This window comes from Erpetoichthys calabaricus, chromosome 7 (assembly GCF_900747795.2).
Source record: "Erpetoichthys calabaricus chromosome 7, fErpCal1.3, whole genome shotgun sequence".
Taxonomy (NCBI): Eukaryota; Metazoa; Chordata; class Cladistia; order Polypteriformes; family Polypteridae; genus Erpetoichthys; species Erpetoichthys calabaricus.
In genome coordinates, this window is record NC_041400.2 from 132618979 (window position 1) to 132635679 (window position 16701).

At 36.4% G+C, this 16701-nt stretch overlaps 1 protein-coding gene across 8 annotated transcripts in view; it reads right to left on the minus strand.

The window, feature by feature from the left end:
* psd3l (pleckstrin and Sec7 domain containing 3, like) overlaps positions 1-16701 on the minus strand; it is a 649947-nt gene that overhangs the window by 217825 nt on the left and 415421 nt on the right. For 3 of the 8 annotated variants that reach the window (XM_028805400.2, XM_028805401.2, XM_051929575.1), the window contains 3 exons: positions 14953-15144; positions 9631-9711; positions 1768-1880 (listed from right to left, as the gene is read on the minus strand). The exons of 2 other annotated variants lie outside the window; for them this stretch is intronic. In XM_028805400.2, coding sequence (XP_028661233.2) covers positions 1768-1880; positions 9631-9711; positions 14953-15144 — 386 coding nt within the window. The remainder of the gene's footprint in view (positions 1-1767; positions 1881-9630; positions 9712-14952; positions 15145-16701) is intronic. 3 more of the 8 variants (XM_051929573.1, XM_051929576.1, XM_051929572.1) reach the window with 2 other exon arrangements.

Sequence of the window (16701 nt, forward strand, 5' to 3'; positions counted from 1 at the left end):
TAAATGATTGACGCACAGCACAACAAGTAGAATATGCAGCTCGCCAGCAGCAGCAACAAGCCAGCAGATGATCCAACCACTTCTCCTTAGTGTGCGTTCAGCCACCCCCTCTTCACAATGCAAGTAGCATTATACGTCCTGCGAGAAAGAGCTTTAACCACGCCCGGGGCCGGAAATAAAGGACAAGTACAGTATTGTTTTTACAAAAGTTTTAAAGTAAAAGTGAAAATAATGCATATGTAACAATTCCCATGAAAATAACAATCTCTTTAAATTGTATATCCGGTAAACCAAACCTGGGGGTGGGCAAGCAAAGCGAGCAAGGGGCAGAGCCCCCTAGTATGTCAAAATGAATCAAACTGTGTGCAACTACACAAGTAATTCCATTGTGTTACTGCCGCATCCAACAGACTTACAAAAGGTCCTTTGAACCTATTTATGAGCTTTTTAGTTGCTGGGGTCTATCTAGAAGTGGTTCAAACAGATTACAAGCTATTGTCTGCAACTTTCAATTTAAATGATTTTTTTCTGAAAAAAGGGGGAGAGAGAGAGAGCAGATATCAGAGTAAAGCAAATTCACTAACCTTTTTCACTGCATTGTCTGTTTCGAGGGGATTTTTCAATAAAAGTGGAACGCCTAATGAAAGGTCTGACAATGCATTATCCATCCATCCATTATCCAACCCTAATTACAGGGTCACGGGGGTCTGCTGGAGCCAATCCCAGCCAACACAGGGCGCAAGGCAGGAAACAAATCCCGGGCAGGGCGCCAGCCCACCGCACAATGCATTACTCACTTTTAACTGAATGTGAAAAAAATGGGAAGATATGGGGACTTAGGGGTCACCTAGTCATTTAGGATAAAGTGTTTTGATATGCTTTCCATATTAAAATATTGTCTCCATTTTAGAAATATAAAAAGGTTAATAAATGTCAGAAACCAGTTCAGGCATATCAAGAAACCAGATAAAGGTCAAAGACAAGAATGTACCAGGAGCAGGTTGATGTAATACATCAAATGTATGATTAAGAGATCAGCAGAAGTCCTGTAAACAATAAAATTTGAACGTTGTCATATACACTGAGATTTCAAGGGTGATATCTAAGCTAAGAGATATTGAAGAAAAATGATATAATCGAGAAGACTTTTATTGAAGCTAGTTGTGCTCTGTGCTAAACACCTCGTGTATTTTAGCCAATCAGAGTATGATATGTAAGCATTAATCACCACTGTTAAATAAATTCAGTTATCAATAAGTTGTGAACTTTAGCTTTTATTCTGTGATCATTCTGTACCAGAATGTTCTGAAGGATGCTCATTCTTCAGCATGGTGCTACAAGAGAATAAATGACACAATGAATGACTTTACTCCTGCCTGATTTCTGACTCGAAGAGGTCTTACCAACTTCTCCAACCAGAAGATAAGTTTCTTCCTTTAATTAAGATGTTCAATTTCTACCACACTACAACAACTATATTATATTGTCAACCTTACCTTTATACATCACTTTCTTACAGTAAATACTTCTTAAAAGTGCTTCTCAAATACAAAGCTCCATTGTATTTGTTTACATATATAGTTTTCCAAATGAAGCAAAGGCAGTTTAAGTGATTCCTTTTGGGTCACTTTAGTGAGCTAGAGAAACAGACTGAACCAAGTCCCTTAGTCACTTAGCCACATCAGTTTAAAAATGTCTGCTTAGCATTTTTAAGGTGTTCTGTAAAGTTTAATACCCTGCAACATTTTTTAGAAAATATTTTATTACCTTGTGTAGAAAAGGTGCCAGGATTACATTGGTAATATCGATTGGAAAAGTGCATTAAGATACGCTCTCTTTCCTGCGTTTCACCCATTAGTGCAAAGGCTTTCAAGAAACGTCTAAAACAAAAAAATAAAATCAGTATTTAAAAAAAACACATACAGGACTGCCAGCATAACAACCTGTTTACATTTCTAATTGACATTATGGCAGAGGTGGCTGCTCCAAAGCATTTCCAACACAAAACATTTTTTTGATTAATAAATAGGGTGTCTTCTGGAGAGTATTGGTGATAAGTAGATTTTATTTTTGGAGTACATACAATGTGTATAAAAATCTGTCAGAATAATTCATTAATAGGTGTGAAGCCCATGCCATTTGAATTTGATAGATGTAGACCAATACATCCCCTTAAACATCTACATAAAACAGTGTACCCACACCCTGTTAAGAAACCAGTCAAAGTCACAATTTTTGAGTAGTATCTGAAATATGCAATGCAATATATTTGTGAAGAAATTACATTAGTCTGTCAAAGTGGTGAAAAAACACAAAACACTAATACAACAGACAGCTTTACTTTTTCACAAAGACTCCAAGAAAGGAATGTAAAGCTGAGCTCAGAAATCTTGCTCTTGGGAGAAAATTTGTAAATTTCTTCATGTCTGCATTTTTGGCTTATTATTTCAACAAAAAAGAGAAACTAAAATTCTTTGTGTTATTCACTAACTTTAAGACTGAGTAGGATGTAGCAAGTTTTTTTCATGATTTTGTATGGTACAGAAAGCAAATGTGCATTATAAAACACACACACATCAAAGCAAAGAAATAAAGTACAGTCACTCCTCCGTATCTGTGCAACTGTGGATTCCACCAACCACGGACTGAAAATATTAGAAAAAATAAATTCCAGAAAGTTTCAAAGAGCATATCTTGAAATTGCCATGCACAAAACACTACACTAAATCCATGTGAATGAAGTGACATATAAATGTACCCTGCTGTAGCTTCCCATCATTTCATAGATCTCCAGTCTCTCCCCAGCACTCAATGTTCGAGCACTGTTTGCTACTTCTGTTGTGTAGTGTGTGTAAGTAAGAGACAGACAGAGATCATTTATTTATATTTTCTCTATTTATAATTATATTTTCTATATATACTCATTATTTTACACATTCTGTTTTTTATATGCATTTTTCTTGCAGGTTGTTAAATGAAAGCAATCTGTAAGCGCTGAAAGAAAGAAATCGTTACATGGTTGATGAAACATACTATGTTGTTAGGCCTATAATGGTTGCGTCTGCACTGAACACGTACGGATTTTTTTTCTTGCAATTAATCCCTAAACAATACAATATAACAAATACTTATAATACCTAATACAATGTAAATGTTATATAAGTACCTAATACAATGCATGGTTAAAAGTATATGGGACATTATGCGTAGGTGTTATGCAAATATCATGTCATTTTATATAAGGGACTTGAGCATCCGTGGATTATGGTATCCAAGGAGGGTCCTGGAACAAGTAAACCATGGATATCGAGGGACAATTGTAACAGGCGCAGTGGTTTCGGGGGGAGAAAAAAAAAAAAAAACAGCTTTCACAGGCACAAGGTAACTGAAGCCTACAAATTAATTTACACATTGTAATGAGTGCTGCAACTGTAGAGATAGAAGACACACACTCATAGACACATTTAAGAAGTGCCTCTGTCTGCCATGATAGCTTTCCATTATTGAAACTATTGCATCACTGTTACATAGCAACAGCAAATAAAGTTTAGATCAGCATTATGGTTTATGCTTATATAACAAGTGAAAATGCTGCAACTATTTTGTTATGGCATGTTTGCATTTCAAATTAGACAGTAAAGTTACATTTTTTATTAGTTACTCATTTATATATGCAGTCAGAAGGTGGATGTTGTGCTGCCTTATCTGTGTACCTATTGCTGTTTTTCAGCAAATTTGTTGATTTGGGTATTTTGAGTACTAAAATCTGCATCTCCTTTGGCTCTTCACTATCAGCTCTATTAACACCAGTCCCTTTAAGTAGTGTGACACATTGTTTACTTTAAATGCATATTTTGTAGTTCATATTTCCACGAATAGCAGCTAATTCTTTCATGCTTACCATTGACTCCTATGCTATCGTAGTAATGCTGAACACAACAGAGAGCACATGCAGCCTGCAACAACATATTGTTCACTTTTACCATTCATACATTGATGACGTTGAATGTCAATATATAATCTCATGCTACAGAAAGGGTTCCCTTGCTTTAGGTCATGTTTATTTTTGAAACAGGTTATGTTTATTTTTAAAACGTGCAATGTGCTCTCTGCACACGACACACGTTTATATGTCTAATAGGGTTTTTTAGGAGACTTTTTGACTTTAAATAGTTCATTATAAACAGAAGCTTGCTATCTGTCAGAGTACTGTAGGTTAACGGAAAAATTTTTACCCTTTGCAAAATCACTGCCCCTACTTTGAATGTCTTCATGAGGTGTTTAATGGGTTCAGATATATGACACCCAGTGACCCTTCTAATTGTTCCCGCCCAGTTTTACACAAAATTCACTCATGGTTGTCTCCATATATTATATATCTGGCATCAGCGAGACTAGAGATGTACTAATATAAACAGCAAGGTATACTGTATGTCTGCTTGGAAAGATCACCCCCGGTACATCTAAAGTATATGTAATATTGAAATAAATAAAACTTACAACCTTCTGTTTGCTCACAAGCACCCATCATTCATCCACTTATACACTGTTGAAAACAATAACTAGTTCAGGGAGAGCCAGAGCAAATTCAATTGGACTGTGGTATGGAAGTAAGTAATATTTTATAAAAAAAAGCACAAATAATGCTGGACACGGGGGTTAAATCTGCCTCAAAAGTTAGTCCACAGGTTCTTTCAGAGAAATGAAGGAAGCAGTTATTACAAAATGAATTCTCAGATTTACTAACATCAAGGTTGTAGCTGGTTTAAGGCCAGCAGCAAAGGTTTTTATAAGCACAAAATGGAAAGTGTAGCATGTAGAATGTAAGATCAACTGTGGTCATCGCTAGTCTTGTGAAAAGAATGGAGATAAAACACTATCGGCTCAGAGAGGGAGAGGCAAGATCATTGTACCACGTGAACGTGACTGACAGAATAAAACTGAATTAAAAAAAAAAAAAGAAAAAAAAAGCTAACTTTTACAGGTAGCAAAAATGTACACCGGGTGGATTCTGGTGCTAAATGTAAAACTTTCAGCTCCTTCAGTCTTTCCCCATAGTTTGTGCCTTGTAGTTCTGTAATCAGCCTAGTTGCTCTTTCAGGATTTTCTCTAGTGCTACTGTATCTTTTTCAGAATATGGAGATAACACCTCATATCCTATTAGCCTTCTCAATCACTTCTGTCCATTGTCTGGATAAAGTGAAGAGTTCACAATGACTTCTAGGTCATTCTCATAAGGCGCACTTCCAAACTGCCTATTTTGAAATCAGATCTAATATATATATATATATTTTTTTTTTTGTAGAGTACTATACATTTACTTATGTTAAGTTTCATTTGTTACAAATGTGCCTATGTCTGAATTCTGTCCAGGACTTCAGTAATGTACAGTCAGATTCCAGATTATCAGCCCATCCACATAGTTTGGTATCATCTGCAAATTTAATATTATAAATAATAAGGTGGTAATCAAGAATATTCATGCATGTTAAAAGAGGAGTGGTCCAGCACTAATCACTGAAGGCCACCACTTCATTAACATTTAATTCTGAAAAAGTTCCTTGCATCTGTAAAACTTTGCTTCTTGGGTTTATGTCAAATTTTCACCCATCTACATACTGCACTATGAACTCAACACTTGTTTATGTTTCATCACAAGTTTCTCAATTGTAATCCAATGAAAAGTCTCCTGAAAATTAAAATAACTATATACACCAGAGGGGTTAAGTCCATAATGCTGCTTAGTGGAAGCAGAAAAGCTAACTGCTCTAATGACACATACACTATATGGACAAAAGTATTGGGACAACTGACCATTACACCAATGGGGCTTTAATGACAATGCATTTAAATACGGATATTTCAATATGGAGTTGGTCTCCCCTTTGCAGCTATAACAGCTTACACTCTTCTTAGATGAGTGTTTCTGTGGGAATTTGTGCCAATTCATTCTGTACAGCATTTATGAAGTCAAGCACTGATGATGGACGAGAAGGCCTGGCTCGCAATCTCCATTCCGATTCATCCCAAAGGTGTTTGAAGGGGTGAGACTCCCACACCAAACTCATCTAGCTATGTCTTTATGCACCTTGCTTTGTGCACTTGGAAACAGTCATGCTGGGATAGCTGTGGTGGGCTGGTGCCCTGCCCGGGGTTTGTTTCCTGCCTGTGTTGGCTGGAATTGGCTCCAGCAGACCCCCATGACCCTATAGTTAGGATATAGCGGGTTGGATGATTATGGATGGTTGCTGGGATAGAAAAAGGCCTTCCTTAAACTGTTTCCACAAATTTGGAAGCATAGCATTGTCCAAATTGTATTGGTATTCTGAAGCATTAAGACTGCCCTTCACTAGAAGTAAGAGGCCTAGCCCAAACACCGAAAAACAGCCCTACAACATTATCCCTCCTCCACAATACTTCACAGTTGACCCTATGTAGTCAGGCAGGTAACATTGTCCCACCATCCGTCAAACCCAGGCTCATCCATCTGTCTGCCAATGCGACAAGCACGATTCATCACTCCATAGAAAACGTTTCCACTGCTCCACAGCCTAGTGGCGCTGTGCTTTACACCACTCCATCTTATACCTGCCATTGGATTTGGTAATGTAAGGCTTGCATGCGGCAGCTTGTCCATGGAAACCCATTCCATGAAGCTCCCTCCGGACAGTTAATGCCAATGGAAGCTTGGAACTCATCAGCTAAGAAATCAGCAAAGCGTTGGTAACTTTTATGCACCATGCTCCTTAGCAGCAGTTGATCCCGCTCTGTGACTTCATGCGGTCTTCCACTTCATGGCTAAGTTGCTGTTGTTCCTAAACACTTTCACTTTCCAATAATACCACTTCCAGTTGACTGTGGAATATCCAGCAGGGATCAAATTTCATGAACAGTCTTAATGTAAAGGTGGCATCCTATCACAGTACCACACTTTAAGTCACTGAGCTCTGAGTCAGTGCAGTTTCATAAAGATATGCAATCATTTGTGCTACCATAAAGCAGCCTACTTTGATTGCATTTTGATGGACGTGATAATTACTACAGTTAAAGCAGTTCTGTACTAGATCTAAATCTAGAGGAATCCAAACAGACATTATGCAGTAAACATCTGAACGCTTTTGGGAAACACCTTGAAGAGAAACTGGACTGATTTTTATCTATGCTACCATAAAGCAGCCTACTTTGATTGCATTTTGATGGATGTGATAATTGCTACAGTTAGATCTAGTACAGAACTGCTTTAAGTCTAGAGGAATCCAAACAGATATTATGCAGTAAACATCTGAACGCTTTTGGGAAACACCTTGAAGAGAAACTGGACTGATTTTTATTGGAATAGCAAAGTGAAAAAATCGTGTCTTGCTCCCCCCATCCACTAAGTGTTATTGATTAGCTAATTATGTCAATGTCAATTTATTTATATAGCACATTTAAAACAACATAGTAATGCTGTTGCCAAAGTGCTTTACAATAATAGAATAAAAGAAAAACAATTAACATAAAACATAAATAGAAATAAAACATATGAACATAAAATAAAATACATAATAAACAGAAGTAATGTTATATAATCACAAAGAGGAAACCATCAGTATTACTGAAGGTCACTGAATGCAAGTGAATAGAAATGAGTCTTTAGTCTTGTTTTGAACAGTTCAATTGTAGACGACTCCTTTATATGATGAGGTAAAGAGTGTTCAATTGTAGACGACTCCTTTATATGATGAGGTAAAGAGTTCCACAGCCAAGGCGCAGCAGCTGCAAAAGCCCTGTCCCCCTTGGTTTTACACTTGGTACGAGGGACAACAAGAGACAGCTGACCAGAAGATCTAAGCACTCTAGATGGCTGATGTAAAACACACAGTTCAGATAAATAGGCAGGAGCAAGCCCAGGTATACATTTAAAAACTAGCAGCAAGATTTTAAAATCAATTCGAAAACTGACAGGCAGACAGTGTAAAGAAGCTAAAACAGAAGAAACAGAGTCATACTTTCTTGCCCCAACCAGAAAGCGAGCGGCAGCATTTTGGATCAACTGTAACCTGTGTATCAGGGATTTGTTAATCCCAGAATACAGCGAGTTGCAGTAATTGAGGTGAGAAAAAATAAACGCATAAGTAGCTATCTCAAGATCCCTAGAAGATAAAAAAGGCTTTATCTTACCTAATAGACAAAGTTGGAAAAAACAACCCTTGACTACAGAATTTACTTGTTTCTCAAATGAGAGGTTACTATCAAAGGTAACACCAAGATTGTGGACTTGAGGTTTGGAAAAGACAGAGAAAGAGCCGAGAAGTCCAAGACCAATTTGGGCTTTAGCTGATGGACCCACTATAAGCACCTCTGTTTTATTTTGATTTAGATCAAGAAAATTATTAGCCATCCAGGATCTTAGTTCAGACAGACAGTTGTGGAGTTGATTTGTTGTAGAGTTGCAGACAGGAATATAAACCTGAGTATCACCAGCATAGCAGTGAAAGTCACTGAAAAGTGTCTACCAGTTAAATATGACTTGAACCAGTTAAGAGCAGCCCCTTTAAGCCCAACAAGATGTTCAAGCCGCAACAGCAATATCTCATGGTCAATAGTGTCAAAGGCAGCGGACAGGTCAAGGAGGAGAAGGACTGCCGCATCACCTGAGTCAGTAATAAAAGAGATGTCGTTGAACACTTTCAGGAGTGCCGTTTCAACACTATGATAATGCCTAAAGCCAGATTGGTAGATCTCAAATAAATTATTGGAGTTAAGGTGATCAACCAATTGATTATAAATAATTCTTTCTAGAATTTTAGCCAGAAATGGCAGATTGGGAAATTGGACGAAAATTGGCTAAAACTCCAGGATCTAATTCTGCCTTTTTTAGAAGGGGACGGACTGCAGCATGTTTAAAAAATGAGGGCACAGCTCCCGAACTAATAGAATCATTGAAGATGGCTAGTAAGGGTGGGCCCAACACATCAAAGGCTTCCACTAAGAGACGTGGTGGTACAATATCCAGAGGACTGGGGGCTGGTTTAAGGGTGTCAATAGTTCTTTTTAGCTGTGAAAGTAAGACTTGATCAAAGGGTTCTAAGACAATGTCATGATTAACATTCCTGTTACGCATAGAGGAAAGGTTCAACCAGCTCACAAAAACTTTGCATTAGTTATTCACTAACATTTTATGTCAATATAGTAGAAACTCTCTTATATGGTAGTGTGGAGACCAGACAGACAGTCCCCAGAGATAGAAGCTCATTATGGGGGTGGGGCCCAGTATGAGCTAGGCACAGAATAAGGTATTTAGGCTGCACATACACTCTTCTCCATCTCATTATTATGAGACTGTACTATGAAATTTGTGTGTAAAGGGGTCCAATCATTAGCTCAGAGTGAATCAAAATAGAAAATTATGAAATTTCAGTTATACAAGGTAAACAGTTCGTGTGGAGCATGTGGAACAAGGTGGGAGGGTGGATTTCAAAAGACAAAGGAAAACTACATGACTGAAAGGGACTGAATTAGTGTATTATTCTTTTCTTTTTTAATGTTGTTGTCTCCCTGTGCTCTCTTTTTCATAATTCTTTCTCTGCTCTGTTGAATTAGCACAAAAACATTACTATTAGAAATATAAAGTCTCACATAACTTACCTAAGTGACTGGTCTAATGTCATTCCAGTAAAGTCAAAAAAAGTGAGGTACTCTTCTGCTACAAGCTTGCTGAAGACATTGCTTTTGATCACAAACAGAAAAAAAACAGTTATTCTAATGTATGTCAATGAGTATCATTCAAATTTCAAATAAAACAGTTTTTAAACAGCTTGTTAACAGTAAATCTCATTTGTGCAGCATCACTGAATTATAATATTCACCTTAATATTTTTCCTAAAATTACCATTATGTTAGACTGTTATTCACATATGGCTCAGAATCTCAAACATAAAACATTTAATCAGTTCTTGTGGAATATATAGACACCGCAAACTTGGTGGAATTACCTTAAATAATTTAGTTAAAAATGCCTTTAAGCAGGAAACTGAAGCTATTTTGCAGAAGGTCTAGTGCTTTACTTTACAAACTGATAATTGTTCTAAATTTTGAGGCATGCCACTGTGCCACTAAACAATTCTAAGTACTTGCTTCTAGATCCATGTATGTCTTACCAGGGACATTTACTGTATGTGTACTGTATGTGCTTTAAATCAACATCTTGTAGCAGTACCGCTAAGGGTGAACTTTAACTAGGCATGTTTGTTCCGTACTGTGGCCAAGTGCGATTGTGCCTCCTCCCTACTTCCCTGCTGGCCTGCACTCACACTGCGCTTAACACCCTGGGCCTGAGCATACTTTCATCATGACCATGACCTCCGAACACAGAGTGACAGCATGCATGTCCAAACAATTTTACTTATATTGTGGTTGATTTGGAGTCGTGCAGGGCAGGAAAATGTTCTACGCTCTTACAGATTTATTGAGTGTGTACAGCAATGTTTTGCTGTTAATTGTTCTGCACGTACAAGAAGATTTTTATGGTGACAAATCATGTTAGGAGAGCAATTTGGAGCTTTTCTTGCCAACTACAATTCATGTTCATGTGTAAGGTTAGACAAAAACATTTTTTAACTCAATAGATATTGAATGAAATGCGAATTGCACTATCTGACTTGTCGCATCATTGACGTCATGTCTGCTTTCCATGCTCAGGCACATTTAGCGATCACACTGTTCCTGTTTGCTACTGAACCGTGCTTGGGCCCACCTCTTCCAAGTGGGGCAGGGCATAGTATGGTTGGTTTGGCACAGAGCAATCACACTAATCAAACGAACTAGATTTTGCAGGGTTACATGCAGACAATGTGCAAGTGGGGCAGGGCATAGTACGGTTGGCTTGGCACAGAGCAATCACACTAATCAAACGAACTAGATTTTGCAGGGTTACATGCAGACAATGTGCTTGGGCACACAACAAATTGCCAGTGTGAGTACACTCTTAGAATTGAATTCATTTCCCAACAGCCCTGGAAGCGCTGTGCTATTGGGCAGCGTTGGCTTTGTCACAGAGGTTTCTGGAAGAAGAGGCACTACTTTTAAAAAGGAGTTGTAAGATACCAGAGGAAAAAATGTGTTCACAACCACATCACAAATGCTAACTCCCTTTGGATTATTGGATTTATGTTTGTCCTATGCCTGTGTATTTATGTTATTTCTTAAAGACTAGAAAACGTCTTTGTCTAGGGAGCAATTACAAATCTGCAAATACATTGGCTTAGGACAAAGCATTGCATTTCACTGATGAGGCTGTTCACAGGGGGTTTCACTCCATTCATCATCTTCATTTGCATCTATTTAACTGGACAATGCAGTTAAAGATTCATCATTTATCATTTCGTAGGGTTTCATTTGTTCAGTGGGAATTGCATGTGTGTTGTTTGTTCATTTTTTTCATTACTTGTTAAATATATTCCTTAACACTGATTTTCTAAACAGTTGTTTTATGTGTCTCTGTTTGTGAGTGTGAATCATAGCATCCTGTAACCATTACAAGCGAACCTAAAACTTCCAAATTTTACATTATCTTTCTTACCTTAAAAACGTTTTATGGGCAACAGGAACCATGTTTTCCTTTTTATTTGATTATTTCATTATTTTGCAATGTAGAGGTTAGTGTTGCTGCTTCACAATTCCAAAATCCTAATTTTGAATTTTAGCCTGTTTACATGTTTTCCCCTTTCTATAATAATTTCTATCCCAGTACTTTGGTTCTTCCTCCCACATCCTAAAGACATGAGTGTTAGATTTACAGGTGACTAAATTGGCCCAGTTTGGGTGAGGGTGCTTTGCAATGATGCATAATGTGGGGTCGAGTCCTCGCCTGCAGTGCTACCCTAAATAAGCAGTGGCTTTCTGCAATCCTGAACTAGAAAAGCTGGTTGGAGCAATAGATGGATCATTTTTGTGGCAAAAAAGAACTAAGTTATAAACACATAAAGCTTTTAAAGACATAAATGAATCATGATAAAAGAAATTTTTATGAACAAAAAAAAATGTAAATCAAAATCATCTGAAAGTGTAGTCTGGAAGAAATACTTATAAGGTGCAGAAATTATGTATTACATTAAATATGCAGTAAACATGTTAGTGTGTCATACACAATAACAATTTCATGGTACCACTTCAGAGATGGACATGTACAAGGTGTGTCTTGTATTTGGATTTAAACGAGTATTCTCTAGAAATACGTTTTTCATTGTTTTCTATAGTCTAGTCCTAAATGAGTCAATAGTATACTTTAGGTCTAATATGTCAATAAAGAAAAATATTCTACAATAACAGATTATGATTCAATGTATGTTTTAGTACTTATTTTACTAATCCTGCATTTGAGAGGGTCAGGTTATTTGTTTTTCCTTCATTTCTTATTAGGTACCTATGGGCTCACTCTAAGTGTTTCATGATTACCCTTTTAAAAACCTACTAGTTGTCCTTCTGCAAGTCTCCATAAGGATCAAACACACACAAGTATTTTTCCGACTGCTTTTAGTTATTGCTCTCTAAAATATCCTTTTTAATTTTTTGCTAGGTTTTGTATTTTTCTTTGGTTCCTGATTTCTTTCTTAACTTTCAGATTTTTTTTCTAGTTTGACTATGAAGTCATGTGTTGTACAAGTGATGGACTAACGCTGTATTCAATGTTATTTTCTTCAAATAAAATAATAAACAAAGGTTTAATAAACTTTTTTATAAAGCACTTTTCTATCCGATCTTCTCCTCTTGCTAACCCTGAAGATACCGGCCTGTGGTAACTTTAGGGTTTATCACTGGTAAACTAAGATTCACCTGCCCTCTAGTGTCCTAGTAAATGTACCACTCAGGGCATTCTTTCTCTTGTAATGCAACCCCATTACCACTGCTCTTCTGTGACGCAACATCTGACAGTGTCTATTGCCCTTTAGAGACCCCTGCTTTCCCAGGGTGGTATTTAGAGTGGTCTTCTTCATGTCTATGTGTATCTCAGAAAACTCCACAAGAAGCCCTGCAACTATAATGACTTATACTGCACAGGCACTGAAATTATAAAAACAAAAGGCAATACCATACAGTAGAATTTGATTCATACATTTCAGGAACATGCTCTGAGGGAAACATATTAGACACAATACAATTAGACACCCAAGACAAAATTATGAAGTAGAAAGGAAAATAATAAATAGATAGGCAAATAAGTAATTAAATGAATCCCTGTGGTGCCTGAAGTCTTTAAGGAATACAAGAAAAGAAGTGGTAAGCAGAATGTCAGGTTGGTGGTTAATGTAAATTTGTAACTGTAAAATGTTTGTTTGTGTGTATGTGTCTATATATAGACAGGCGGTCATGGTCATTACCCAGCTGAGACACCAGCTGAATGGAAGGACCGGGGAAGAGAGCATCTGCAAGGCCCTGCCTCCCCTGGGGCAGCTGTGGCACCATGGATTCCCACAGGGCACGCTGGGAGTTGGAGTTTCGTGCAGTCCTGTTGAGTTCCATGGGGGCCACCAGGGGGAGCTGCAGAACCTTACCTTGAACTTCCATCACACCTGGGAGTGATTCCAGAAACGCTAATGAGCCACCTGGAGCACTCCCAGAAGCAACATAGCACTTCCCCACAGAAATAAAAGTGTGTTGTGTGCTGCACTTGTGTCTCGCTAGGGCAGCTGTACATGCCCCTGGTGTCCACAATATACATATATATATACACACACACACATACAGTATATATATATATATATATATATATATATATATATATATATATATATATATATATATATATATATTTATACACACACAGAAACGTATATATACATATACACATACACAACCACACACTGTACACAATAATGGGTGTAAGTTAAATCTAGTCTGTTATACATTTGTGGCAATTTAAGGGTTAAACTAAAGATGTTTCACTTTATATGATTTTCTCTTACATGTGGGGCTTAAGAATGGTACTCTAATATAATCTAATTGTGCTGTAAGATCACCCGAAATGTTTGTAAAAATAAGCATTCAATGGGTTTCCAAATAAATACAGATACTAGCTCCTTTGTATGAAACACTCACAGTGTATGGAATATATGGCTTACTCAAGTGCACTAATAATTTATTAATTAATATTAAATATTTTTATAAGCATTTTAATCTTTGCCTTAAAACACATTAGTAACACTTTCTGTACTTTATAAATTAGATATTTTCTGTTGTAGGAATAAAATTAACAGTTTTATCAAAATGACACAATTAAACACAAGCACATTGTGGATATGTGATGAAGCTGATTTGAAGAGCATGTTTTTGGACTTTCTGGAAATGGATGCGATTTTAAGATCAAAATGGCAATGCAGAAAAGTTAAATTTAAAATACAGAAAGGACCAAAAAGATTTATCTAGAAAAACAAAAAAGCAAGATGTTAAGATAGATAAAATTAGGCACTACTTCAATGTATGTTTGAAAACATATAACCATAAACAAAATCACAAAGACTTTCAAACAAATGTATATCTGGTACTAGAAAAGGTAACCAGATACGAAGAACATTAACATTTCTCAGCTCGCTGATCTGCTTCTTTGAACTTAAGGATTTGTGTTTTTTCTTTATACATACAGGTATTCAGCTTTTTTTCTCCTTATTAACACCTCTGTTAAAACTGTGGCCTTGAATTAGACTAAGGAAGTTCAGGTATTGGATTAATGGATTCCATTATAGACATTGCTCTGTTTTTATTGAAGATTGAGAACAGTAGGAAATCAACAAGATCATGAAGCAAAAATATACCCAAAATATTTAAAAAAAAAAAAACAAAACATGTATTTGGTAATTCATTGAGATCTCTCTTTTCAGGTAACAGGATGAAGCACATTAGTATTTTACAGAATATTATGAAGCAATTTCAAAATAATGTTTTTTAATTTAAATAATGGCCAGTGGTTCTTACTTTTTTCCTAGGTGTTTTGCTACATCTGAGCGTCTAAATCCTTCTAGCTTGTAAAGTCTTTTAGCTAGTCTTCTTGCTGCTTCCAAATCACACTTGTTACTGTTATTCAGTGTGTCAGTACTACCACGAAGTCTCTCTGTGCTGCCCATCTCAGAATCTGAATCCAAAAACATGTCCTTCAATCCAGCATCGCTATAGGAAGAAAGAAAATAAGTTACATCAAGCAAATTACTGAAATTAACGATCAAAACTATAAAGTGTTTTACTTGCTACTTTCCATGGCAGTCCTGTAAGGCAAAAAAAACCTTAACTGTTGTTAAAAACAGACATAACTAAACTTTACAATCTTATTTTTTTTTAAATGTTACAGCATAGATCAACCTAAAATCATTTTGAACACTTTTAAGACTTCTGGACAATAAGGAAACAGAATAAGCACGACAAATGTCACAGCATTTCTATTTTTTGACTTAAAGTAGATTAAATGGTACTAATTAGGGCAGCTTTGTTAGATGCTATTGCAACACAAGAAGGAATAACACAAGAAAACAAAGATGCAGAAGAACAAGAAATTCAACCCTAATCCATCCCATATGAGATCTCATTTCATTACATTCTTTTTAATAAGCCTAATTTAACATAATACAATGCACTAATTAATATTCATACAAAATGGCCTAAAACAACAGCATCAGTAGTGAGGTGGCTGCAGCATACAGTATGTGCGGACTTACCAACTGTAAAACCTCTTTTATGCCAGTAGATGGTGACAGCAAGCCAGCATTGGCTTGACTACATTCTTTAAACAGGTTTTTTGCTTGAAATGTCTTTTCAGATTTACCATATTGACATGCTGTGAACATTTATTAAGTTAACATTTGTGACTACTCACTTTTCCATAAATTTCATGTGAATTTCTGATTAGTGCTTCTAGAGAAAATAGAGGTCACTGTTGATTAGCTGTATTTATAGTGAAAATGAAAAGCAAACTAAACAAGGTTTGCTCATTTCGGAGATTCTGGAAAGTTTTGGGGCAAGAAAATATTAAAACAAGTGTGGAGTGACAGTCGATCATCGGGCACATGTAAACTCAGCATTGAAAATAAATGGAACCTGGTAGATAACGAAAATATTCAAATAATAAGTGAAAATGTTGAACAAAGGGCATTTGATATATATATATATACTGTATATATATATATATATATAATGTATATATGTGTGTGCGTGTGTGTGAGATAGGGTACACAACACATGTTTCATCCTAATTGGGGCTCGTCATGGCAGCTGGTTCACTTACTTGACAGGATGAAGATTGGAGTATTACATTCATAGGTCTGAATCGCAATCTGATTATTTGGATAGTTACCTACCAGGTAACGCTTGTGGTTTTCCAATCTTCACCCTGTCTTATGATGTTTATAGCCAAGGCAATATTAAATTATAACTAATTTCTTGGCTATAGTCAGTATCTATGAATTAAGGTTATTCTATTTCCCTTTTTTAAATTAGTTTTTATTTCTATACTATTTTCACCTCTCTTTTGAGTTTAGTTTTCAGACTATTGGTAATTTCCATTTTAGGCTTTAATTTTGGTTACTTACCACAATTAGTTTTATTTTGAGAGAATTATATCAATTTATATTCATTTCAGCTTTAAAAAAAACAGCTATTTAATGTTGATTAAAAAAGTCCATGCTGTGTCTATAGAGAAAAGGAACTGTAGAAACTTTGTCCCATAAGACTCCG